The following is a 22,613-nucleotide window of genomic DNA, read 5'->3' as shown; positions in this document are numbered from 1 at the left end:
TTTAGTCATTTGGCCAGCAGGTTGAAATATAATCCCATGGGCTGAACAGAAGTAGAGTATAACATTTTGAGGTTTTCCCTTAAGGACATTCACGCTGCACGAGATGAAATAAACCCATTACATAACTGAAGCGTCGATAAGAAGCCCCTGCATGTTTAAATGGTCTATTTTTGAATGAAGGTCTTGTTCTAGTGTGTGTGTGTGTGTGTGTGTGTGTGTGTGTGTGTGTGTGTGTGTGTGTGTGTGTGGAAGTTAGGCTGATGTTCCTTTTAAGAAAACCCCACCAGCACCCATTTTCTGGATTTAGTGTAAATCATTACTCACTCATACTCATACACGTTTGTGAGCATGTGCACGCTCACAGGCATTGTGCCATAACTCCTTTAAGCTTGACGTCAATAAAATATAAACTGTGATATTGAGCATACCTCGGCCATCAATCTGTGCTCAATGAAAGCTGCAGATTTATATCACTCAAATGATTCAGGCTATGTGGAGGTCAGTGGAGAGTGAGAATGGGAAAATGCAGAGGAAAGATAAGAATACTGTACTTTAAAGAAAAAATGTAATGTCAGTCACTTACATTGTCATCTGGTAGATGTAAACATGTGTTTCAAGGGCACACAATGCATGGTTGCCTTAAAATTTAATTCTGTCTTGCTCAGGTGATTTAAACATAGCACACTACTGTAAAAATGATCTCTGGGACCTAAATAACAACATTTAGAACAGTGTTTCTCTTATTTGTGTTGCCAACATGCAGTTACACTCATATGACTACATAGATAAATAAATAATGCTTCAGCAGTGCAACACTGCCCCCTGGCAGTGTCTGCAAGTACAAATGAAGACTCAAAGAAGGAATACTTTGTGATTTCTCATTTAATATATTGTCAGTAAACTAAATTAAATAATAAAACAGATAAATATATTCAAACAATATTTTCTGCACATACTTAACAATACTTTTAGACATTTTTCTCTTTGCCATTATATAATTATCCATTAACAATCCATTAAAATCCAAGTACCCAAACTAAACTATTGTTACACATAGTAAATAGTTTTATATCCAGGTCATGGAGGACCTTGATGAGGTTCATATATACAGCTAAAACCACCTTTACAAACTTTCAGTTGTGCAAAAGAGGTGAATTACATCAAACTCTCAGAAGTCACAGCAAGAGTCGAGATCACAGAGTGAAATTTCAAAATTTTTGGAAAAGCTCCATGACAGCGATGGTTGTGCTCTGTCCAAAGATGAAGGTTCCAACTACAATAGTTATGACTCCCCAAATGGTTAAAACCACCCTGTAGAGAAGAAAATCAGAGACATGAAGACAAAGACAACATCAAGTTAACAGGCAACAATATGAATCATCTGCTAAACAGTAATTAATATCACTCATCATAATTCCCTTTATTTAAACATCCTCATGTTGGATCGAATCTACTCTTGGAATTAACACATTGATGCATTTATTTGTTTCTTCAAAGTCCTTCTCTCTTCCATTTTCTTTCCTTCTTATGTGATAATGCAATCCAGACTCTAAAAGGACTTTGTGGATTTTTGTAATCGCTACTCTGCAGGATGTGACCTCATTACCATGTCTGTACGACCATCAGCAGGTCTTTATGTAACCCCCCTCTCTGTTAACTTGATTTAACTCACTTTAATCAGTTTCACTATATCGGTTTGTTATTTTAAAGTCAACTGGTACTAATTATAAAGAAAATATGAATTTCCTTGAAAGAAAAAAGTATCTATTCATTAATGTTTGTCTAAAAACAAATTGCATGTTTAGCTGACCTGTTGTAAAGTGAAAGAATCTTTTGGTCACAATAACAATTTGAATTAATTAACTGAACGTGTACCACTTGAACTCTGTCCCTGTTTTCCCTTTAATTCATATCACTGACATAGTTTTATCAGAAAGTTTATTAGAAGATAAGGAAAGGAATTTACAAAAGTCTGTACTCACCTGACTCTTGGAGTCACAGATTCAGTTTGCATTGTGAACACTAAGCAAAGACCTGTAAAACACACACACACACACACACACACACACACACACACACACACACACACACACACACACAACACACACACACACACACACACACACACACACACACACACACCACATAGCCAGGGTAACCTTAGTGAGTCAGGGCTTTATATAACTATAAACTTTATTTATGTAGCAGCATCCATGCAGGTTAGTCCAACTCATATCTATCTATCAACCGTGAACAAATATAAAACAGATACATACACATATTTTTTTGTTGTTGTTTACATACCAGGAAAAATAAAGATGAAGAAGGCGCTGATTCCTCCGATGACACTGATGACTTCACCCATGTCGGGGACGTACATGGCAATGAGGAGAGTGATGGTGATCCAGATCACAGTGAGAACGACTCTGCAGCGACTCTCAAACGAACTAGTGACGACTCCTCGACGACGTCTTTGAATGCGCAGCACCAAGTTCAGGATGACAGATCTGTTCAACACACACACACACACACACACACACAGAGAGAGAGAGAGAGAGAGAGAGAGAGACAACACGTTAGAGGTTAAAACATAAACTCACACAAAACAAACCAAGCTCTGCTGTCACTTACCTCCCCAGGAGAAGAATAATAGGATAGATGGTGATAATTGATATTCCAAAAAGTAGTCTGGAAATGATCATGACCACATCGTCTCCTGGATATGACATCAAAATATCTGAGGCGACTGCTCGTCCGAACGTCATGAAGCCGTACACACCTGGAGAGGGAGAGAGGGGGTGTGTTGTGGCTTTCAGGTGAGCACATGATGCACTGAGGTCTTAAGACGTGAACTCACCTGTTAGAGTGTAGATGAGTAAACAGAAAAACATGGAGAGCACAGAGATGATCACCCAGTGGGAGAGCTTCTGGTTCTCCATGCTGCTATAGATTGCTATACAGGCTTCATGGCACTGCAACACACACACACACACACACACACACACACACACACACACACACACACACACACACACACACACACAGACGCAGAGAGCAGTTTGTGGGGAATTACTTTTTTGTTTTTCTTCTGTATTTCATACTTTGTTATCCAGAGTCATGGAAGTTTTTTTTATAGTTTGAGAGTATCAATAATTAACTTAACATACCTTAATAATACATGAATATCTAGGGGATGCATTTATAGCTTGACTGTTGCCCAAATATGAATTGCATTCATCTGCTATGGCTGTATATGCCATGAACATGTGTATGTAAACGGGGGGGGCATTACATTATTGCAGCACATTAGTAAAACACTGAACAATAATATTTAAAGGTGATATTAGAAATCAATAAATTGTTTTATTTCTAAATCTTCAGACATTTTTCCAAATACATGTCTTTTTTAATTGAATCACTTAGTTTGAAATGTGGCCAAAAAAGATAATTAAATTACCTTTAAGATTATATTTAAATATATAAATAAAAATACATATAAATTAATAACCATTTGACACCAAACTGGAGTGGCCAGACATTTCGCACCCCTCTAGATCCGCCCCTGACTTCCACTAATGTTGCCTTCGTGTTGTGTACTTGGGTTGTTTTTAACTTGCAAATTACAGTTTGAGGTTTTTTTTGATTACGTTTGTTTTTCTTGCTTTTGCATTGTGTTTGTGAGTTTTGCTTTGCATTTCTAAGTTAAGCCTTTGCATTTATTGGACATATTACACCATAAATACTGGGAGGTGAGTAAAGACCTTCAGACAAAAGCACTTTATACAGTTAAAATTAAAATAATTTCCTCATGTTGGTCTAAAGTTGATACCTGGAAGCCAAAGCAGATAGTCGGCACGACACTGAACATTGAAGCCCACGAACTCAAACTGAAAAACACAGAAGACACACAAACATTAACTGATGCACACACAACAATGGCTGTATAAAGGGAGAAACCAATGATAAACACACACATGCATCCATTAAAAACGGTACTACTGACCCTTGGCTGTGCTCTGGAGTTATTATAGCAGGGTGGCTGTCCATCAGGTAATATTTGACAATCACCGCCACACACAGATATGTAGCAGCCAGAGTCCCCAACACACTGACACGAGGAGAAAACAGTTAAATCACATTAAAGCTGGATGTCATTCTGACTACAGATGAGTGCTGCATACCTTGTGTATTTCTGGATGCCAATTTCTTTTGGGATGGAGAGGGGTAGGATGATGAAAAGGCACATGATGAAGAGGGCAAACCGCTGGTCGGTGTACCAGTGATACGGCATCTCTCCTTCACTGGATCCAGTCACCGTCTCATATAAAGAAATACACACTGAGGAAGAACCAGTCAAAATGAACGCTGTTTATCAGGATACAACAATACAGAACAAGACTCACTGAATCTTATAAGTCTAGATTTATAAAAGAGTCTGTTAAACAACGCGGTATATGATTTTTAAATATAATAAATGCTTTGATGTTGGTGGATGCACATGAAGAATGATTAAAACATTCCTGAGAATATGTTTAAAGCTATTTCGTCCTCAGAGATCTCACTAAGTGCTTCATCTGCACGGTGCTCTGCGAAGAATTTCTGATCAAATTGATATTTTTAGGGGGGTTGGGGGAGTGTGTTTGTAAATCCAGTCAGATGCTTTGTTTAAAATTGGAACAGAGCAAAAACATTAAAGGGATTTGAAGGTTTTCAGATGGACAAAACGAAAAAATGTCTGTTTACTCTGATACTCGCTAGGATGAAAATTAAAGTGCAGATGATTTGTGGTCTGAAAGAGATTATTTTTTTGATATAGGAAATGGCTGCTAAATTGATCACAAACTCATGACAATCAACAACCAACTATAAAGTCTATTTATTACGGGAACCTGTCAGATTACAGAATATGTTTCACTAACATGTAAGTTCATAGATCAATTATATAGATTAGTGAATTATTGGTGAGTTATTATTATATTATTTTATAAAGATGTTTTTAATACAACATAGAATTCAATTTAATACCTTCAATACCTCACTGTCATCCAAAGTATGATGGAAAACCAGCAGGGACGATATGGCCCAGATATTATATCACATCCGGTACAGTAATTACTAATGATATTATTAATCAAACTAATGCGACATGTAGCAGCATAAAATGGATGGAGAGATTAACCAATTAAAAAATTATTAATTTAAGTTAAATGAGTTAAGTTAACTAAAATTGACACATTATTAAATGAAAATATTAAACTCCATAAAGAGGAATTGAACAGGCTGTATGTATGTATCTATGTATATACACTGATGAAAGAATCACATTTTAGTCCACAAGTATTTCAACAGCTCAAATCAAGTATAAAAATATTCTATGATTAACATCATAGCCAACCAAAGGCAAAAGAAAATGTGTAAGACTTTTATAATTAAATGTAGGACTTTTTAATACTTGTAAAAAGCCTTTTAAGGCTTTTCGAGTCCTTTAGGTTAATTCTGGACTCATCAGTACAACGGTTTAAAGGTTGTGTGGCATCTAACTGAACACCACTCACGTCTGTATTTAACAACTGGGAATAAGGCTGTGAAGTGTATAGAAGACCACAAAAGGCCCAATCTACAGCCAGTGTTTGTCCCTTCAGAGCTACTGTAAAAACATGGTGGTTCAACGTCAAAACAGCTCATTCTAAAGTAAAGAATCACATCAGGCATGGACCTGTATTTGATAAGATGTGTTCTCAGACATTAAAAGATTTTGTTATTCGTGTCTATACTATACAGACTTACTGTGAAGAGTGTGAAACATGTGAACAGATCAGAATCAGTGTTTTAACTTCTAGTCAATGAAATAATAGTGAAACTGAAACAACCTCAAGGACCCCTGGGGGTTCCTGGACCCCAGGTTGAGAACCACTGATCTAAAGCACCGAGGTCTTGGATGGGCCACAATCATTGTACAATACAATGTAAAATAAGTTAATTGATCACTCACATTTCTCCAGCTGGTCCTGCACCACCACCAGGAAGGCGACACATATCATGAAGAGGTTGAAGCAGAAACAGACTTCACAGAGTTGACCGACAGTTCGTCCACACACCTCGCTCACCACGTCCTGATAGGTCGTCTGTCTGCTGACTGAAGAGGCGTAGCCGAGGATCACCAACCCACTGATGAGGAAAACCAGAGAAACCTGCAGGGACGCCAAGAGGGGAACTTCAACTAAACCTTAATTTACACACACACACACACACCATGGATTGTAAGAGAGAGCCCCCGGGGCACAGGCACCTAAAAGGCCCCTCATCCTCTCGCTCCTCATGACCAGAAACATACAACTTAATGTCTTTTAGGATATTTTATAGGTAAACTGTATTAGTTCAAATATGCATCTGCATCTCTCAAAAAGAGAGGCTGTATAAAAAAAATTTCTAGGGCTACAAAAGATTTTTTTCATTAATCTGCGGATTATTTTCTGGATTAATCGATTAACACTTTGCTTCATAATTTATCAAAACAACAACAGTAACAGAAAATATGCATCACAATTTTCCTCCTCCTCCTCCTCTTCCTCCTTGCCTGTTTTGTCTAACCAACAGTCTAAAACACAAAGCAATTATAATCATTTTCATAGCTACAACCAGGAAATGTTTGACATTTTTGTTTTTAAAAGACTATTTAAACCTTTAGTCAATCATCAGAAAAGTTCATGATTAATTTTCTGACAATCAACTAATCGATTAACTGACTAATTCTTTCTAAAGTCTCCTGTCACAGCAGAAGGACAAAAGAAACTTGTGGGCCTATTGCAAGTTATATTTCCAGAGAGCAAAATTTCAAATTGCAAGTTATATTTCCAGAGAGCAAAAAGGTTATTCTGTTTATTTTAATGTCGGCTCCCTTATTTGTTTTAATCAGAATGTAACTGTATCCTGTCAGAGCAGAAATATGTGATTAAACTTTCAGAGGCTCCATCTCTGACCTCTTGGGCCACTGGGTCCATTTTCGGGAAAGCCCATCCATACACACACATAGTACACACACACACACACACTCAGTCACACACATTTTTTTGTGGCAGTCAGAAGATGCAGTGCATTGAAAGTTCAGGTTCTCACCTAAACTGGAAGCTTCATTAGAGCTCACCTGTGAAAAAGATGTGCCTCTTTCACACCCGGGAGAGACAGACAGAGGGGTGGTGAGTCTATACATACATACTGTCAAACTGACCCCCCCCAAAAAGCCTCTGAACAGCAACATATTTAAACATAAAGGTCAATAAAACCTCATGAACTGTTCCATTAAAATATTAAGAATATATCCCTGCAGGGCATTTTATATGCACAACAATCCTTCAACACATTTCATAAACAAACAGCAGCAGTGAGTAAGACTTGCAGGTGTTTGATTTCCTCACCAGCTCCACACTGATGGCGGTGTTCACTCCCCCCGCCTTCTGGAAAGCCCAGGGGAAGTTGAGCAGTCCGGCTCCCAGCGCGGACTTCAGCATGATGAACACCGCGCCGAACGAGCCGAGCCGCGGCGGGTCCGCATGGGACGCGGACCGGGCCAGCAGGCTGATGCTCTCTCGGGCCAGTTCCTCCATGATCCTGGACCAGCTCCGAGACTCACAGCACCGGGAGAGAGAGAGACGCTTCTACTAAAGGGGTTTTCACAACGCAACTAACTTCTCCAAAGTAGTCCAGATGGTCTGTTCATTCTTCTGAGTGTCTTTAGAAGTAAACCTGGTGAGTGGTACCCTAATATATAGCCCACACCCACGCCTCACATGGTCTAATTGGACATTTTGACTATTAAACATTTCACTCTGAGGTGACACATTTGTCACTACAGTGAGTATGTTTGCTTGTGTTCCCCCTCTCTCTTTTTTTTTCTTTCTCTTTTTTAGGTCAGTCTGTCTCTGATATTTATAGCAGGCCTGGGTCTGAGATAAGATGGTAGGCCTACACATATTCCATAAATGAATTAATAAACATGTTAAAAACATTATATAAATTAATGACAGCATGGCTGGATTAAACTGGGGGTCTCCTGGGTAAAAATCTGCTGCTGGGCCACTAATAGTCTACCCGGGGTGCTAAGACAATCATACATTTTCATGACTTTTAACATGAGTTATTTTATAAGTAAGTTCTCCTTTTTTCAATAATAGCATGTGGCACCCAACCTACACACACACAACTCAAAGGCACACACACACACAAGGCACGAACACATAACCAGGGGTCGGATTGGGAACAGAATGGCTGGTGACTGCACCCCCTAGCCCCGGTGCGTCGCCATTTCTGGGCCCCAGTTGGCCACTTTGCCAGGTTGGTATTTCAGCTTGAGAGAGACCACAGACTTTATAATTACAAATGGACGTAGTCTCTGTGACATTACCCATAGGTTTCTAAAAAAGCCACTGTGAAGCTCAGCGTGGCCAGCTCTCTCCGTCCTGACACTGCCGGCTCCTGGCTAATCCAAAAAAGGGCAAATACATGGAGCCGACGCCAGCTGAATGAAACATGGTTACTGAAACAGCCGCATTTCACTTGTAACAAGCAGTTGTGCCCTGAATCATGTATAACTTTAAAATAAATAAATAAATAAATAAATAAAAATTCACCCCCGCGTACAGAAATTAGAAAAGACAATTTTTTGTAAAATGTTTATTTCTGCTGTGAATTTTGGTATTGTAAAAAGGGGTTTTATAGAAATCGACTCACTTCTGGAGCCAGCCTCAAGTGGCCGTCCGAGGAACTGCAGTTTTTGTTTCTTTGTGTTTGCTTCATTTGCCACAGAGGTTGCCACTTGAGTGAGACCAGTGTGTTTTAGTTCTTCCATAGTATTTATATTGGGTGTGCGGTCACTGATATAATGTACAGTATCTCTTCTATTTCCGACTATCATTTATCTGTAGAAAGCATTTCAACAATCAACAACAGATCAAAAGTAGAAACAGTTAGTTCAGTCAGTGAACATTTGGTTTTCAATCATAACATAGACACCCTCTGTCCTTAGACCCTTGATTCAGATGAGGACAACAACAAATAGAAGCTTTAACAGAAAGTTACTGGACTTGCAGCTGACCAGCTGACCAGCTGCAAGTCATCAGAGAGATTGGATTAGACAATTGATTACTCTTAATTTATTTATTTTATGTTTATTTCATGTATTGACAGAATCATATATGATGTGCAGTACAGCTTACAGGGTTGTAGCTTTTGTCTATGTGATAAACTAAAATCCTGGTCATATGGATGGGATAGTACAATCCACTATAAAAGTCATAATCCCAGCCATGTTTTATGGTACACACCATCTGTTATAGAGCATTGGTCAAAATCCCATGAATGTTGTTCTGCATCTCACTGACTTTGAGCTGGCACAAGGAATCTTTCTTTTGCTGTATCTTAAACATTTCAACAGCTGGGCACAGAATACGAGGGCTTTGGGGCACTTTAAAAAGATTTCATAGTGCTGTTGCAGATTTGGACAAATAGAGATTAGAGTGAGCAGGAACAGCAAGGTGTTCTAGGGACAGTTCAAAGACTTAGTTTATCCTCTAGGCGTGTTGTCCTGTTTTAGTAAAGAAATCACCATTATACATTATAACAAAAGGACTTTGAAGTGATGGACCATCAAAAAAAAAGGATTTAAAAAACATATGTGGAGTTTTTACAATTAGCTTTTTTTAATGCAGAAATCATTTATGAAAACAACACTTTTGTAATTTACTTTATTTTATTTTTTATATATAATTATTTTGCCTGATAGTCAGACTGGCATCTGGCTAATAGTAGTTGACTTATCTTCATTAGTTTGTTCTCTTTAATTATCGGATTATTTTAAGAACCTACTGTAAAAACAATTTAAAAGTACTTTCTGAATGAAAATACACACAGTTGATGTTTGCAGATGTTTACAGTAGTACAAGGGCACACTGCTTTTATATTATACTACAGTAACACCTTCAAATGTGTTCATATTTCACACGTAAAATCAGTCCTGGTCAACATAATCTGAGGTTCAGTCAGATTTGAAGCTAACCTTCTCTGTATGTGGTGACCTGCCATGTTCTGTGCAGACTGTCCACAGTGTTGAAAATCAGTCCAAATGGCCAAATCAGGGTTATAATCTGGCTTTTAAACATGGAGCATTTTAAGTAAAAAAGTAGACAAGAGACTTTTTGACTCGCAGTCTGGTTGATTTCAGATCAAAATGTGATTTGGTACCTGAAACAGCAGCAGTTACTGATGCTGCACGATGGGGACCTGACATTTAATCAGCGTAACGCATGAATCTTAAAGAAAAATATAAAGCAGGATGTTAAATTCAACGTGCTGCATTCATTAACCTTTCACCTCTGACAACACGCCAAACAACCAACCAACCATCACTCACTTATTTATCCTTCTTGCTTCGAGGGCACTAAGACTGTTGTCAAGGGTTTCGAGGTGCAACCTGCTACAAAGACACATGAGATTAATCTACTCATGATTCTGCTGTTATGAAACAGCTTAAGAGCATTAACATTACACACACACACACACACACACACACACACACACACAGTCGACACAAAAGCCCATGACTTCAAGAAAAGTAATGGTAGCAATTTAGGGAGAATAACTCTGCATTGTGTATGTCAATATACCTTTAATTTAAGTTTTTGTTGGGTTAAAAAGTGCCACTCCATACTGCTGTGAAAAAATAATAATTCAAATAACCAAAAATCAAAAGATATTACAGTAAATGCGTTGTTAACGTGAAATCCAGTGAATAAAACACAGTGTGTAGTTGCATATCAGAGCTCGCTCAATATCAAAGAAAAGTTATACAACAATAAATAAAATCACAGCAATTGTTAATGTTATAAGGATCAAACGTGGGAAACTTCCCACTACTGACTTTACACTTTATCCTTTTATACTTTTTAGTACTCTGTAATTTTGTGTTGTTGGTTTTTTGTGCTATGTGTCCAATGTGTCCCACACAGAGGATGCATAAAGTCATTCAATGGATTAAAGTCAAATTTTACTGTAAATAGTAGTTCAGAATAGAAAAAGCATCATATAACTGCTTAGAAAACTACTACGGACGTTAAATGTTTTAAAACAAGTGATAAAATGCAACATCATGCACAAAAAAAAAAGAGAGAATGCTTTCATACAGAAATCTAATTTTCTGACATAAAACCTGTCGAACAGGGTGATGAATTAAACTTACAGCACAAACACACTGTTGTGAAAGCCTGTAATAACACTCTCCTCTGAATCGCACCTGATTGGATCACTAGCAGATCTGAACACCTGGCGTTAAAACGTCCCCTAAAACCTCTTTTGTCCTAGAAATCACGTGGTGTTACTGCAGTAGAGATACAAAATAAAGTGTTTACAACAAATATTAGCTTATAACTGTAGGGTCTTATTCTTCTGTCCCTTCATTAACTCCAGTCTGTAAAAGTATGACCGTGTAATAATACATGATGTGAATTTAATCACAAATTAAACACTTGAAATTGTTGTACAATCCAATTTAGTTTAATGCATAAATAAATGCACCAGCTCATCCACATAAGAAACACTGAACCAGATGTTTTGATCCAGTTGTTGAAATCCTTATTTTAGGATCGATATGTATTGTGATGAGCCTGACTTGAAGAGTGTTTACCCTCGTGTGATTGGATCGTAAGGGGGGCCGGACTCTGACGGCCAGCTGTCATTACTCTGATTAAAAGACTTAGCGGGTTAACTAACTCCTGAGCAGAAGTAGCAGGGTGCTGCATAAAGGGAACAACAGTGTGGTAAGGGTGGGGCTGTGCTTGTATGTTTGCCCTTTCAGTGTTTCCTGGTTGGTCTGGTCGGAGGTGGGAGGGCTCTGGGGTGCAGGCACAGAGCTGGGCGGGAGGGTGGTGCGGCTGGCACACATGTCATACAGGTTTCCAGAAAACTGTGTCTTCCTGGACTCTTGTCTTAGAGACTCCCAGACAGCTGCTGCTTCTCCGGGACAGCCGGCCAGAGCTGAGTTGGCACAAACGTGGAACGCGTTCCAGGACCTTCAAGGAACCGAGACATCAGCGTTAAGTGTACATAGAAATGTAACGGCTGCATCATTCACCAGGAAGGTAAGAAAGTAAACTAATACAGTGAATACACCTGAGCAGAGTAATTAACACTCCTAAAAATCTGGTTATTGCTGACATCTTGTGGTTTAACCCTTCATGTTTCTGCAGTGATGTACAGGAGTACTGCAGGACACCATTACATCACAGTTGGGTGTGTTTACGGGTGCAACAAAGCACACTTCAAAAAAACACTTTAAACTTCAAGCCCAACAGAAACAAACAATGCTTTACATCCTGGTGTTCAATTACTCTTTAAACATATAATCTTTAACTTTTAAGCCCTAGTTTTTTTGACAACACCCGTGTACTGGTGATAACAGAAGATAAGTTTTAATAATACTGGTCCCAGAGTCACATTCGGAGGCAGTAAACAAGCTGCAGCTACTCAAGATATTACTGAAACAGAAGAAGAGCATTGTTCATTGCATCATGTTTTTTTAAGTAGTGAGAGAGAATATATGTTCTGCCTGTTGCATCTGCAAACAACACTGATGAGACACAAGAGTCTGAACCAAATAAAGTTGTGGGCCATAAACCAAAAACAGTGAGTAATGAGACTGTCCTGTACGTCTGAGAGGAAGAGTTGGGTCGTAACTCTCTCTCTATGAGCACACATTACATCTGTTGTGAATAATATTATATATATATATATATAATGTTTACATTCACCATCAGTGTGTTAGCATGCTAAAATACAGCTGAAGCTGATGGGTATGTCATTAACTTTACAGGTGTTTAGTCAAAAGAAATTATTTTACTAGAAGTCACTAAAGCAAAAGTCAGGGTGTCACCAAAATGAGAAGGATTCATCCTCTGAAAACCGAGTAAATCCATCCAATAGTTTATAGTTTTAATTTATGGCAGTCGGGACCAAAGTGGTCGCCCAACATCCCTAGAGCCGCCAGCAGGGCTAATACAACTATTCATAAGAGCAGCTTTAAGGATTATAACTTTAACAATTTGGGACCAGCTGTATCAAGACAGACGAGGTGTTACTGGATGGTTACCACGGTGATGGGCAGACACACTGACACACACACACACACACACACACCTGCAGATTGCGTCAATGTCCTGCGTGTTTTGGTCTTTTTGTGTTTCCACCAAACTGTCTCCAAGTGTGAGTAAACACTGAGCAAAACTCTTGTAGATGGACCCACATGAAACTGGAATCGCAGCTCCGAAACACACGGGGATCAAACCTGGTGGAGAGGAAACGACAGGAGAAAAGTCTGAACACTACATTCAGATAATTTTTATCAAAACTGGTGTAAATAAATGAATGTCTATTTGGGGACATTGGGGATGAAAGAGAGAGAGCGACATCAAATCGATTTCATCTTGTGGAGTGAAACACATTGTTTATGTTTACAGAGACATGATCCATCCGGTGCTTAGACGGATCAAACAAATACAGAAATATGTTGTAGTCCATTCATCTGGAGGGATTATACATCCTCGAAGCCAAATTCAATGTAGGACTACAAAGCTATCAGCTGTTTGAGAGCTTTGATCAGCTCATACATAACACATCCTTCTGAGATTGGTTTGAGTTTGACTGGTATATTTAAACACTGATTTGGAGCAAAGGACTTCTGGTGAAAGTAGAATTTGACCGGAGCAGCATACAAGGGCGTGGAGGTGTGTTGTCTTCCTGTGCATGAGACGAATCCAGTTTGTTGTTGTGCCTTGAAGACATCTCTGGTCGTCAGCAGCTATGGGTAAACTGTTACACGGTCAATAGTTCACCACATGAACTCATATGTGACACCAAAATCACAGATTTTAGTCCCGGATTTTGTATCCTGACTGCAGGGACGTTTCGGCCACAAGAGCACCAACGAGGTCCAACACTGATGTTGGGTGATAAGACCTGGTCCCAGTTCATCCTACAGGTGTTGGATGAGGATGAGGGGTTGAATCTCAGGCCCAATCTATTTACAGAAATCAGGCATTTATTTGGAGCTATCAGTAGGCTACAGTGTGCACATCTAGCTTTCAGTTTGTCTTGTGCTTACTTTACATTCTCTTTGCCTTCCCCAGACTGTTGCCACATAGTTGGAAGAATGCTATTTTGAAATATATCACAGTATACTGTAGCAAGTTCAAAATATGAACAACAGCCCCCGGACTTAAAGGGGACAAGGGCGTCCACAGTCTTTCAGCCACATTCAACGTTTTACAACCAGTAGCACCAACCGCACCAAGAGTCAATCATTCATCTTTAAAACCATCTACTCACTAAATATTCATTACTGTAATAATTTAACATATCAGTCGGCCATTTATTTTATCTACTGTATTTATCTTTAACTTTTAGAAGTGATTTTCCCAAATTTTTTCTAAGGTTTACTAAGATCCGGGTCCCATCTATGCCCCAGAGAGAGACTGTCATGCCAAAGTCCAGCTGTGATTCAGCTTTTGCTGCCCTGGTTGTCCTGCATGACAAGTTTATTATTGTGTATGTATGAATGCACATTATTAAAGGCTGCTGTTGTAAAGACTTGTTGGTGTTTTATTCCTTTATTTATTCCTGAATGATGATTCATGATTTTACTGTCCGCAGACCATTTTGTGTTTCTCTTTAGAAAATGTACATGTATGTTAATTTCATCGTCATAAAGTGTTTCCTAAAAATGTTGTGTCTGTGCAGAGTAAATCCCAAAACTCGAAGTATACCTCAAACACAATAGATAGTAGAATTCATGCCAACATGATGTTGTACACAAAATGCACACACACACACACACACACACACACACACACAGGAGGAGAGAGAGACAATCAGAACATGAGGGGACAGTAAGCATTTCATTAAGGTAAGTGCATTTGTAAAACCTTTCCTTTTCAGAATTTCAGAACAGGCGATATGAAATACCCTCAACAGCCATTTGAACTACATCATTCTGACAAACCTGTTGAAATTCAACCTGAACCTCTGACAGATCAGAAACAAACAACAGACACAAACTGCACAACCAGTGAGAGAGTACAAAATGGGACAAGCAAGAGCAAACTCAGCACTTAAAAACTTTTTCCAGAAGACTTAAATACACACACTCAAACAACACACTCAGACAACAATTAAAGAAAGGTCCTTACTGAGGCAGAGAGCGATGGGCAGCAGCATCGTAGCCATTCCTGGTTGGGACTTTTGTCCCACCTCTGAATCAGAGGCTCTGATGTGAAGCTCCCACTGACTGTAAATCCAGAGAGTATAAAGTTGATGCTTTAAAATGTGATGTGTCCTGACGTCCGTTGGGAATTCATCAGATTGCAAAAGTACACCAATGCACAGAGGCACATCCCGGCTGGATTAACAGTGAAAGGGACCGATGCATCACAGAGAGTAAGAGGATGCTCTGTGTGTGTGTGTGTGTGTGTGTGTGTGTGTGTGTGTGTGTGTGTGCGCGCAACCATAGAGGGCTTGGAAGCAGCAGACCAATGACAGCATCACGGCACAGCACACTGGATTAGAGCGTTCTCATTTCCGGTCTTTAGTATTTAGAACATTTATTTGAAAATACAAATAAATTCTATATAGTATAACGGTGATCAGCACCCTCAGGCACCATCTCTGCCTTGTTCATACACATTTACATGCTGCAAAAACATGATTTTACTATTGAACAAGGGGCTTGTCACAAATGATAGTCGAAGGGAACATGAGCAGAAGTGTCAGGAGGATTTTCTATTTTCTATGTGGACAGATGGATGACGTCCCAGAGAGGATAAGAGAATCCAGCTCACCTGGGAGTCCAACGTTGACGCAGAGCGTCCTCTGAGAATAGCAGCAACCCACGTGAGAATCATCTACATGAGGGTCAAAAGGTGTTATTGAAGAGCGCTGTGATGTGTTAAACACTCTTAACTAAAGGATGGACAGCCACAAATTGAGTGATTGTAAAACATCCACCTTATTTACAACTTTCTTTAATTCAGCAACTGTCTTATATCCCCGTTCCTCTTCCTCTTCCTCTTCTTCTTCCGCTGAGCCTCCAAATCCCCTGCTACGCCCCCTCCCCAGATGGCTCACACTCTGTGCATGAGTATGTCCTGATTCATATGTACATACTGACACCGGGGAAATGGTAACCCATTGTTAATCTCCAGCTTAAAACAACCATTAACTGCAGAATAATCTGTTTGTGGCTGAAGCTGCGGCTCGGAATCAATACATCATGGGAGCTACTTTCTGAAAACATCTGTATTAGCTCAGCAGATAGAGGCTGTTTGCACATTATCACCTTCCAGATGTGGGCAGATTGATCAAACTGGATGTAAGGCATCTGTGAAAAACGATGTAATTCCACAGATTTTCAGCGATGTTTGAGCTTTCAGGATTTTACTTGTTACTTGTTACTTGTTACTTGTTACTATGTTGTTGCGAACGTATGCTTAGGATGCCGGGTGTTACACCCCTGGCTTCATACTCCACTGTACTGTTGAGGGCTTTCATAGTTTAGGCCCTTAGTTCCAAACAAGATAAATCTTAATGCTGCATATGATTAGAAATCATCATATTTTGAGATAAGAGTGTGTGTCTAACTTTGTGTTAAATGTTTGGGGGAGGCCCTTTTCTAATTAATCAAAGCGAGCTCTGTAAAGAAATGATTTTCCCAGTTTGATGTGAAATAACTTGACTGATCTGCAGAGAGCTTGACCTCAACCCTTTTCACCACCTTTGAGTTGAACTGGAACATCGACTGTGAGCCGCAGTAGCCAACAGCGCTGATGTTCTCGTGGCTGAATGGGAGGAAATCCCTGCAGCCCGCAGGTGCCAAAATCTTAAAGGAAGACTTCAAAGAAGAGTGGACGCTGTTACTGCAGCAAATTATTGCACGTGGTCTGGAAATGAGATGCTCATCAATCAAATATGGCATCCAGATTCATTTTGAGGGATGAGAACCAGAGGGGCATTTGTGACTCCTCTATGTTGATCCCATGTTTCTACAGTATCCCAGAAGGGACAAACCAACACTCTAGATAGGAGCTGGCCAGGTGTTGTCTTACCTGGTGTTTTCATTACATAAGTAGTTTAAAGTGAACCTGTTCTGACCCTTGAGTTTTCCAGTTAAAGGGTCAGTGTGTAGATTTGGGGGCATCTAGCCATGTAGTTGTACTCGCTTGCTTCATCTTCCATTTAGAGTCAGTGTTTGCTTTGTCCCTTCTGGGCGGCTATATTCAGATGATTATACACTAATGAAAACAAATATATGAATATAATATTATATTTCTGTCCGTAGATCCTCATGTTGCACACTGGACCTTTAATTTTCTTTTTTGAATCCCAAATCCTGTAGGCCACATGTATGACTTTCCCCAGTTGTCTTCTTGGAATTTGCAGTTTTTCTGCTCAAAAAAGAGGTTTCATCTACAGAAATATTCTTTATTTATCCTTATATAATAATAATAATAAACACGATTCATTCAAGTAAAAGAGATGAAAATGTGGATATTTTATGTAGGTACATTATCTGTGCTCCCTAGGGCTGACTATTGTTGGAAATGTTTTGGTTCAATATCTTAAATTATTTTTCCTTAATATGTAAAATTATAACTTTTTTTTATATCATGAACTTTTTTTCAATTAACAAAAGAGGGTAAAGTTTTGTTGCCTAAAGAGCTGTGCAAGAACTTAAAAATAATACAGCAACTGGCAAAATGTAGATTTAGATTTAGTAAATATCTACTCAAAAAGTAAGTAAGAACCAACTCTAAAGTGACCTGAGAGTTTCACTAATTTTATTGTGTAACATAGCAATCAGGACTTGTCGACATGGCTCAAAAAAGCTTCCATGCAGAATCTATGAGGGTTTTACTGTGACAAAGACCACAGTGACCGCAGCAGAGCATCGGAGTCGTCTGCAGGCTGCTGTCTGAGGCGCATGGATTCCCATTACTGCTCTATATTCAGTCAGTGTGAGATAAACACTCACTAAAAGCTTTAGGTGGACAATTACAGAAAGCACATGAAGCATGTTGCATATTTAGATAAATGTTCCTTGTTTAATATTTTCAATATAAAACCAAAACTGTCCGTTTATTGTTATTTTTCCAGCCTATTGTGTTATACCACAAATAATAAACCCTAATGAGATGTTTTATAATGGCACAGATATTATTCTTTTGCTCTCTTTACTTTATCTATGAACCTGTTCTGATGTCAAATACTGGATTTAAGGATCACATGTTACATTGTTTTACCTTAACCTGTTACATATTCCTCCCACAGAACGAGACAATCTGACAGGAGAAGCTATTGTTTGGCCTGAATATAAAGACAGTCGCGGTGAACGGCAGCAGCCATAGAAAGAGGCAGATAGAGTTGTGTAAGTTTGATCGACAGCTCTGGATTAAGGCATTATGCAACACTGTTGGGAGTAAAAAAAAATAAATCCAGATGAGATTAGGATCTGGATCCTCACTCTCTCCAATACTCTCTGTCCATCCATTCATCCGTCTCTCCCTCTTTCTCTGTTTCATGTAACAACATTATCACAATAAGGTGTTACACAGTTAAAACGATGATGGGTTGAGTAAGTGCATTACAGCTTTACATTCACATCGAGAGGTTCGACATTTCAGTGCTTTTAATACAAGGAACAATTAAGCAAATGACCATCATAGCTGCCAACCAACAGAGAGGCAGATAAAGCAAATTAGGCCATATAGACAGGAGCTAAACCTCCTCTCTTCAAGCTTTTATCCCACTGCCATCTAGAGGAGGAAATCATGCTGCAACATCTGTTGTGCCTAAATAAAAAAAAACATTTTACCCACTTGTTGTTTCTGCTGTGAATCTGATCTGCTATCAGCCTGTGAAAAGGGCAAGTAAATACCAATCATGTATACCACACTGTACTGAAACTATAATGCTGAAATGATCAATACAGAATAAATTCACTTTAAGAAACTGTCTTAAATGTGATTTATAAAGTAAAAAATAACAAATGACCTCCTGGCTTTCTAATTTATTAACTGTTAACTAAAAATAATTCATCCAAAGACACTTTTTTTTTTTATCCTCTGGTATCTTGTAATGGACACTTTTCATTATCGTATGGCCTAAACGATTCATTAGTTAATCTGATATTGTAATAAATCCTCACTGAAACATGTACAGGAACATCAGTGCTTGTTTAGTAACATTTACACACTTTACATCACACCAATGATCTTAATAAGGCAACATATTGATCGGGACCCTCTCCTAAGCACCAGGTCACCCTGGAGGTGTGTGCAACAGGGCCGCAGTGTGGATATCGGAGTTCATGTTTCAGTGCCATGACAAGTCTTCAGGAGTGAAGGTTTATATAATACAAATTTTATTACTTTTTCACAACTCAACACAGCTAAAAAATAATAATACTCCTGGTACTTGACAATAGAGCTCGTCACTTTTCTCTCTTCTTTCCTAAAAAATAAGTCCAAACAAGAGCTCCTGACAGATGATTCAGACGCAGATGGGTTGAGCTGAAAACCCTCAACTTGACGGTTAAAAACAATTAAAAAATAAACAGTCTGTTTCTACTTTGTTACTGTGACACTGGACAAAATCAGGTTTCATGAGCGGAGAAATCATTCAGCATGAATCAGCACTATTTCAAAATTAAATTTACTTCAAAATGAGCGCAGAGCATAGCTGTCAGAAATCAGAAATGTATTGAACAGGACAGAGAGATGCAGCCACTGAACGTCTGAAATCATCTGACCATAAATAGGCACATAAAATTCATTCATGAATCGCACTGAGAACAACAAGCAGGTGCGGTTTCACAGAACAACCTCGGGGGCAGACGGACATCTTCCAGTTGCATAAAGTAAAATGTTTTTTTCCTTTGCAATTTCTCTTGTGACTTCCTAATAAAACACATGTAACTTAATGCATACTTCAAGAAACATCCTTTAATAAGATCACACCTTTTGAGTGCCCCCTTCAAGTTTTTAAGGAATTTCTGACAAAGAAAAGTCTGTTTTTGTTGCACAAAATGTCTTCAGCAACAAAAGATAAAAAGGAAACTGAAGGTACCCTTAAAGGCAACTCAGATAAAGTCATGGCAGAGTTTTATTTAATTGACTACCACCATAAGTGTGCCAAGAATAGTGTTTAGTGTATATTGGACAACTTGTTCTGTTCCAACAAACCTCCTAATTTAAGCTGCAGGAAATAAAAACATCTTAAAGAGAAAAACGTTCAATGCAACGAGGCAGTTAAGAGCATCTTCCTCATGTGTCTGCCCATCAGTCTGGTTTTAGGTGTGTAAAGCCAGCCTAACTTGCAAGTCTGTGCAAACTATGAGTCTCTGTTTCTGAATGAATAATAACATGTGTATTATTGGCCTTGTTGTTTGGGGGGTTTGGGCTGCAGGCCAATAGCAGACTGTGCATGTTTCTAGGTAATTAGCAATGAGGTTATTAATATAAGCTACATAAACTAGCCAGCCAACTATTTTTACATCTGGCCTACGAAAAGTCAGTTTATACTTGTTGAAAATAAATTGTCATCGCTCGTAGTTTTATACAAAATAGGGCTGGATCTGCTGTCTTCAAACACCGCGGTGTCCTCTCTACTATGAGTCTCTCTCCGGTTCACCCATCAGACTTTCTTCCGGACGTTAAAAGCCACCGAGTTCCCGTACAGCAGCCGGTCCCGCTCCCGCACCTCCTCCTGCAGCTTGGCCTCGGCCACACGGAGCTGGCGTATGGTCGCCTTCATCTCCTTCATCTTCACCTCCATCAGCGCGATGATGTCCCGCTGCTCGTTCAGTTTCCGCAGCAGCTCCGCGGACGTGGTGCCGGTGGTCAGCGAGTACGAGTGGTCCAGCGGGCTGCTGGTCACACTGACGTACTGCACGGGCGGCTGGTGCACGGTGGACGCGGTTTCGACCGAGGAGTCGTCGGCGGTCAGCTCGTCTGCGCTGACGATCGGCGCGGTGTAACAAGTCCCCTCCGACTGAGCGGGCAGCCGCGCCGTACCCAGGTACTCCCCGTTCTGGCCTATCTGGACCACGGTGATGCTGTCGTCGCTCGCCTCTCCACCGGCGTTGCCCTCGGCTCCTTCGGCCGCGCTGCCCAACACTCCCAGCACGATCCCGGAGGTGGCTGCGGCGGCGGGGGCAGGAACCGCCGCGGACACTTTCCTGCCTCTGCCCCGCCGACTCCTGCGCTCGTTCACCCCCCGCAGCGGGAACAGCGACGGGACTCGGATGCTGTAGGTCTTCCTCCCGCCGGCGAAATGCACGCTGCAGACTCTGTGTCCTGTGGTGGGCTGGAAGGTGCTGAAGCAGCCGCTGACCCCGGCCCGGGAGATGTTCCTCAGCCACAGCTCCCTCAGCGTGGTGTCTTTGGGAAATGTGTAGAAGCGCAGGTCCCGGTCCCGGTGCGAGTTGTTGTAGCAGCCGGGGACACAGCAGGTGAACCCGGGCATGTTTACTCCCGCGCAGAGGCCAAAAGCACGGTCTTCGGATTAAGTTCGGGTTATTTTATTGTTGTTTCTTTATTCTATGCGTTGTTATAAAGCTCAGTGGCCTGCAAGCGGAACTACACGTCCCACAACGCTAACAACTTCCTGTTTATTTTTCACCAAAAGTGAGCCGCTCTTCTTCAGTGCGACGACCGAAAACCACCGACGGTATCCGGACTCAACGCACACGGAGCTCCTGCTTGTGCTCAATCCGACACTGATATTTTATTTTCTGGTGGTAAATGTCTTGTTTTGTTCTTCGCAGTGTTATCAAGCGAGACGTCCTCCGCTGTGAACTAAAAGTCCCAGAATTCCTTGCGCTTCCTGTACGAGTCCGTTACTAGACTAGCGCCCCCCGCTGGTCAGAGTGTGGTACTGCACCGTCGACCGCCTCCGTAGTCCACTGTGCTGTTTACATGATCAAATGTTTATAATACAGGCATAACAGAAAACAGTGGGGGGCATCTAATAGATACAAATGAATCACCTGTTTCTAAAGGAAATGTTTTATATTTATCTGTTTACATTCATTCTGATATTATTAATAAAACTGGTTTATTTTAGGCTCTACACACACTCACACAGGGGTTTCCAATTACCCCAGCCGATTAAAGCTTCAGATGCAATTTAGGTATAGCTAGTGATTTACCTGACAAACTCTATGAAGTAATAAGTCCTGTGTGTGTAGGGTCTTTAAATCCATAATGTCTTAATAAAGATACTGAACACATCTAAACCCAAGTTAGAAATATTCAATGTCCACCCTCAAAAGTGCAATTAAAGATTTAATGATTTATTGTTCAAATTAAGAGTATTACCAATTTTGCTGACATGGGCCCAATATTTACACTATTAGCCTCCACAAGGAATCTATTACTTTTGATACAGAACAGTGTATTTTTAATCTCGGATACTGTATACATAGATTCAATTAAAGACTGATTAAACCTTCTCCTCCAGCATACAGGTACTGGTAGCAAAGCAAAGCAGCAGGTATCAATTATTCATGGAGGATGAAA

At 39.9% G+C, this 22,613-nt stretch overlaps 3 protein-coding genes across 3 annotated transcripts; all 3 read right to left on the bottom strand.

Moving 5' to 3' along the window:
- Positions 1-864: 864 nt before the first annotated feature.
- Positions 865-10,552, bottom strand: slc38a8b (solute carrier family 38 member 8b). Its single transcript, XM_051380325.1, has 10 exons — positions 7,416-10,552; positions 5,993-6,191; positions 4,182-4,338; positions 4,004-4,108; positions 3,830-3,887; positions 2,858-2,972; positions 2,632-2,779; positions 2,305-2,507; positions 1,983-2,034; positions 865-1,311 (listed from the first exon to the last, which is right to left on the bottom strand). Exons 1-10 carry the CDS (start codon positions 7,602-7,604, stop codon positions 1,209-1,211), a joined length of 1,329 nt encoding a protein of 442 aa, XP_051236285.1. The 5' UTR covers positions 7,605-10,552; the 3' UTR covers positions 865-1,208.
- Positions 10,553-10,640: 88 nt separating this feature from the next.
- nrn1lb (neuritin 1-like b) lies at positions 10,641-18,018 on the bottom strand. Its single transcript, XM_051378978.1, has 4 exons — positions 17,951-18,018; positions 15,231-15,439; positions 13,183-13,330; positions 10,641-12,059 (listed from the first exon to the last, which is right to left on the bottom strand). The coding sequence occupies exons 1-4, from the start codon at positions 18,016-18,018 to the stop codon at positions 11,756-11,758; spliced, it is 729 nt and encodes a 242-aa protein (XP_051234938.1). The 3' UTR covers positions 10,641-11,755.
- A 685-nt stretch (positions 18,019-18,703) lies between these two features.
- Positions 18,704-21,913, bottom strand: thap11 (THAP domain containing 11). Its single transcript, XM_051378289.1, has one exon. It carries the CDS (start codon positions 21,556-21,558, stop codon positions 20,728-20,730), a length of 831 nt encoding a protein of 276 aa, XP_051234249.1. The 5' UTR covers positions 21,559-21,913; the 3' UTR covers positions 18,704-20,727.
- Positions 21,914-22,613: the final 700 nt, after the last annotated feature.

Source organism: Dicentrarchus labrax, unplaced genomic scaffold (assembly GCF_905237075.1).
Source record: "Dicentrarchus labrax unplaced genomic scaffold, dlabrax2021, whole genome shotgun sequence".
NCBI classification, from domain to species: domain Eukaryota; kingdom Metazoa; phylum Chordata; class Actinopteri; family Moronidae; genus Dicentrarchus; species Dicentrarchus labrax.
Note: the sequence above shows the minus strand (reverse complement) of the source record. Positions and strands in the feature narration are given on the sequence as shown.

Coding starts and splice junctions, on each gene's coding strand:
- thap11 (XM_051378289.1), bottom strand. CDS start 21,558: ATGCCCGGGTTCACCTGCTGTGTCCCCGGCTGCTACAACAACTCGCAC.
- nrn1lb (XM_051378978.1), bottom strand. CDS start 18,018: ATGCGCCTCAGACAGCAGCCTGCAGACGACTCCGATGCTCTGCTGCGG. Junction 13,331..15,230: donor GCCCATCGCTCTCTGCCTCA/GTAAGGACCTTT, acceptor CCTCTCCACCAG/GTTTGATCCCCGTGTGTTTC. Junction 12,060..13,182: donor GACATTGACGCAATCTGCAG/GTGTGTGTGTGT, acceptor GGTTCCTTGAAG/GTCCTGGAACGCGTTCCACG.
- slc38a8b (XM_051380325.1), bottom strand. CDS start 7,604: ATGGAGGAACTGGCCCGAGAGAGCATCAGCCTGCTGGCCCGGTCCGCG. Junction 4,339..5,992: donor GCAGGACCAGCTGGAGAAAT/GTGAGTGATCAA, acceptor GTTCTTCCTCAG/TGTGTATTTCTTTATATGAG. Junction 3,888..4,003: donor ACTCCAGAGCACAGCCAAGG/GTCAGTAGTACC, acceptor TGTGTTTTTCAG/TTTGAGTTCGTGGGCTTCAA.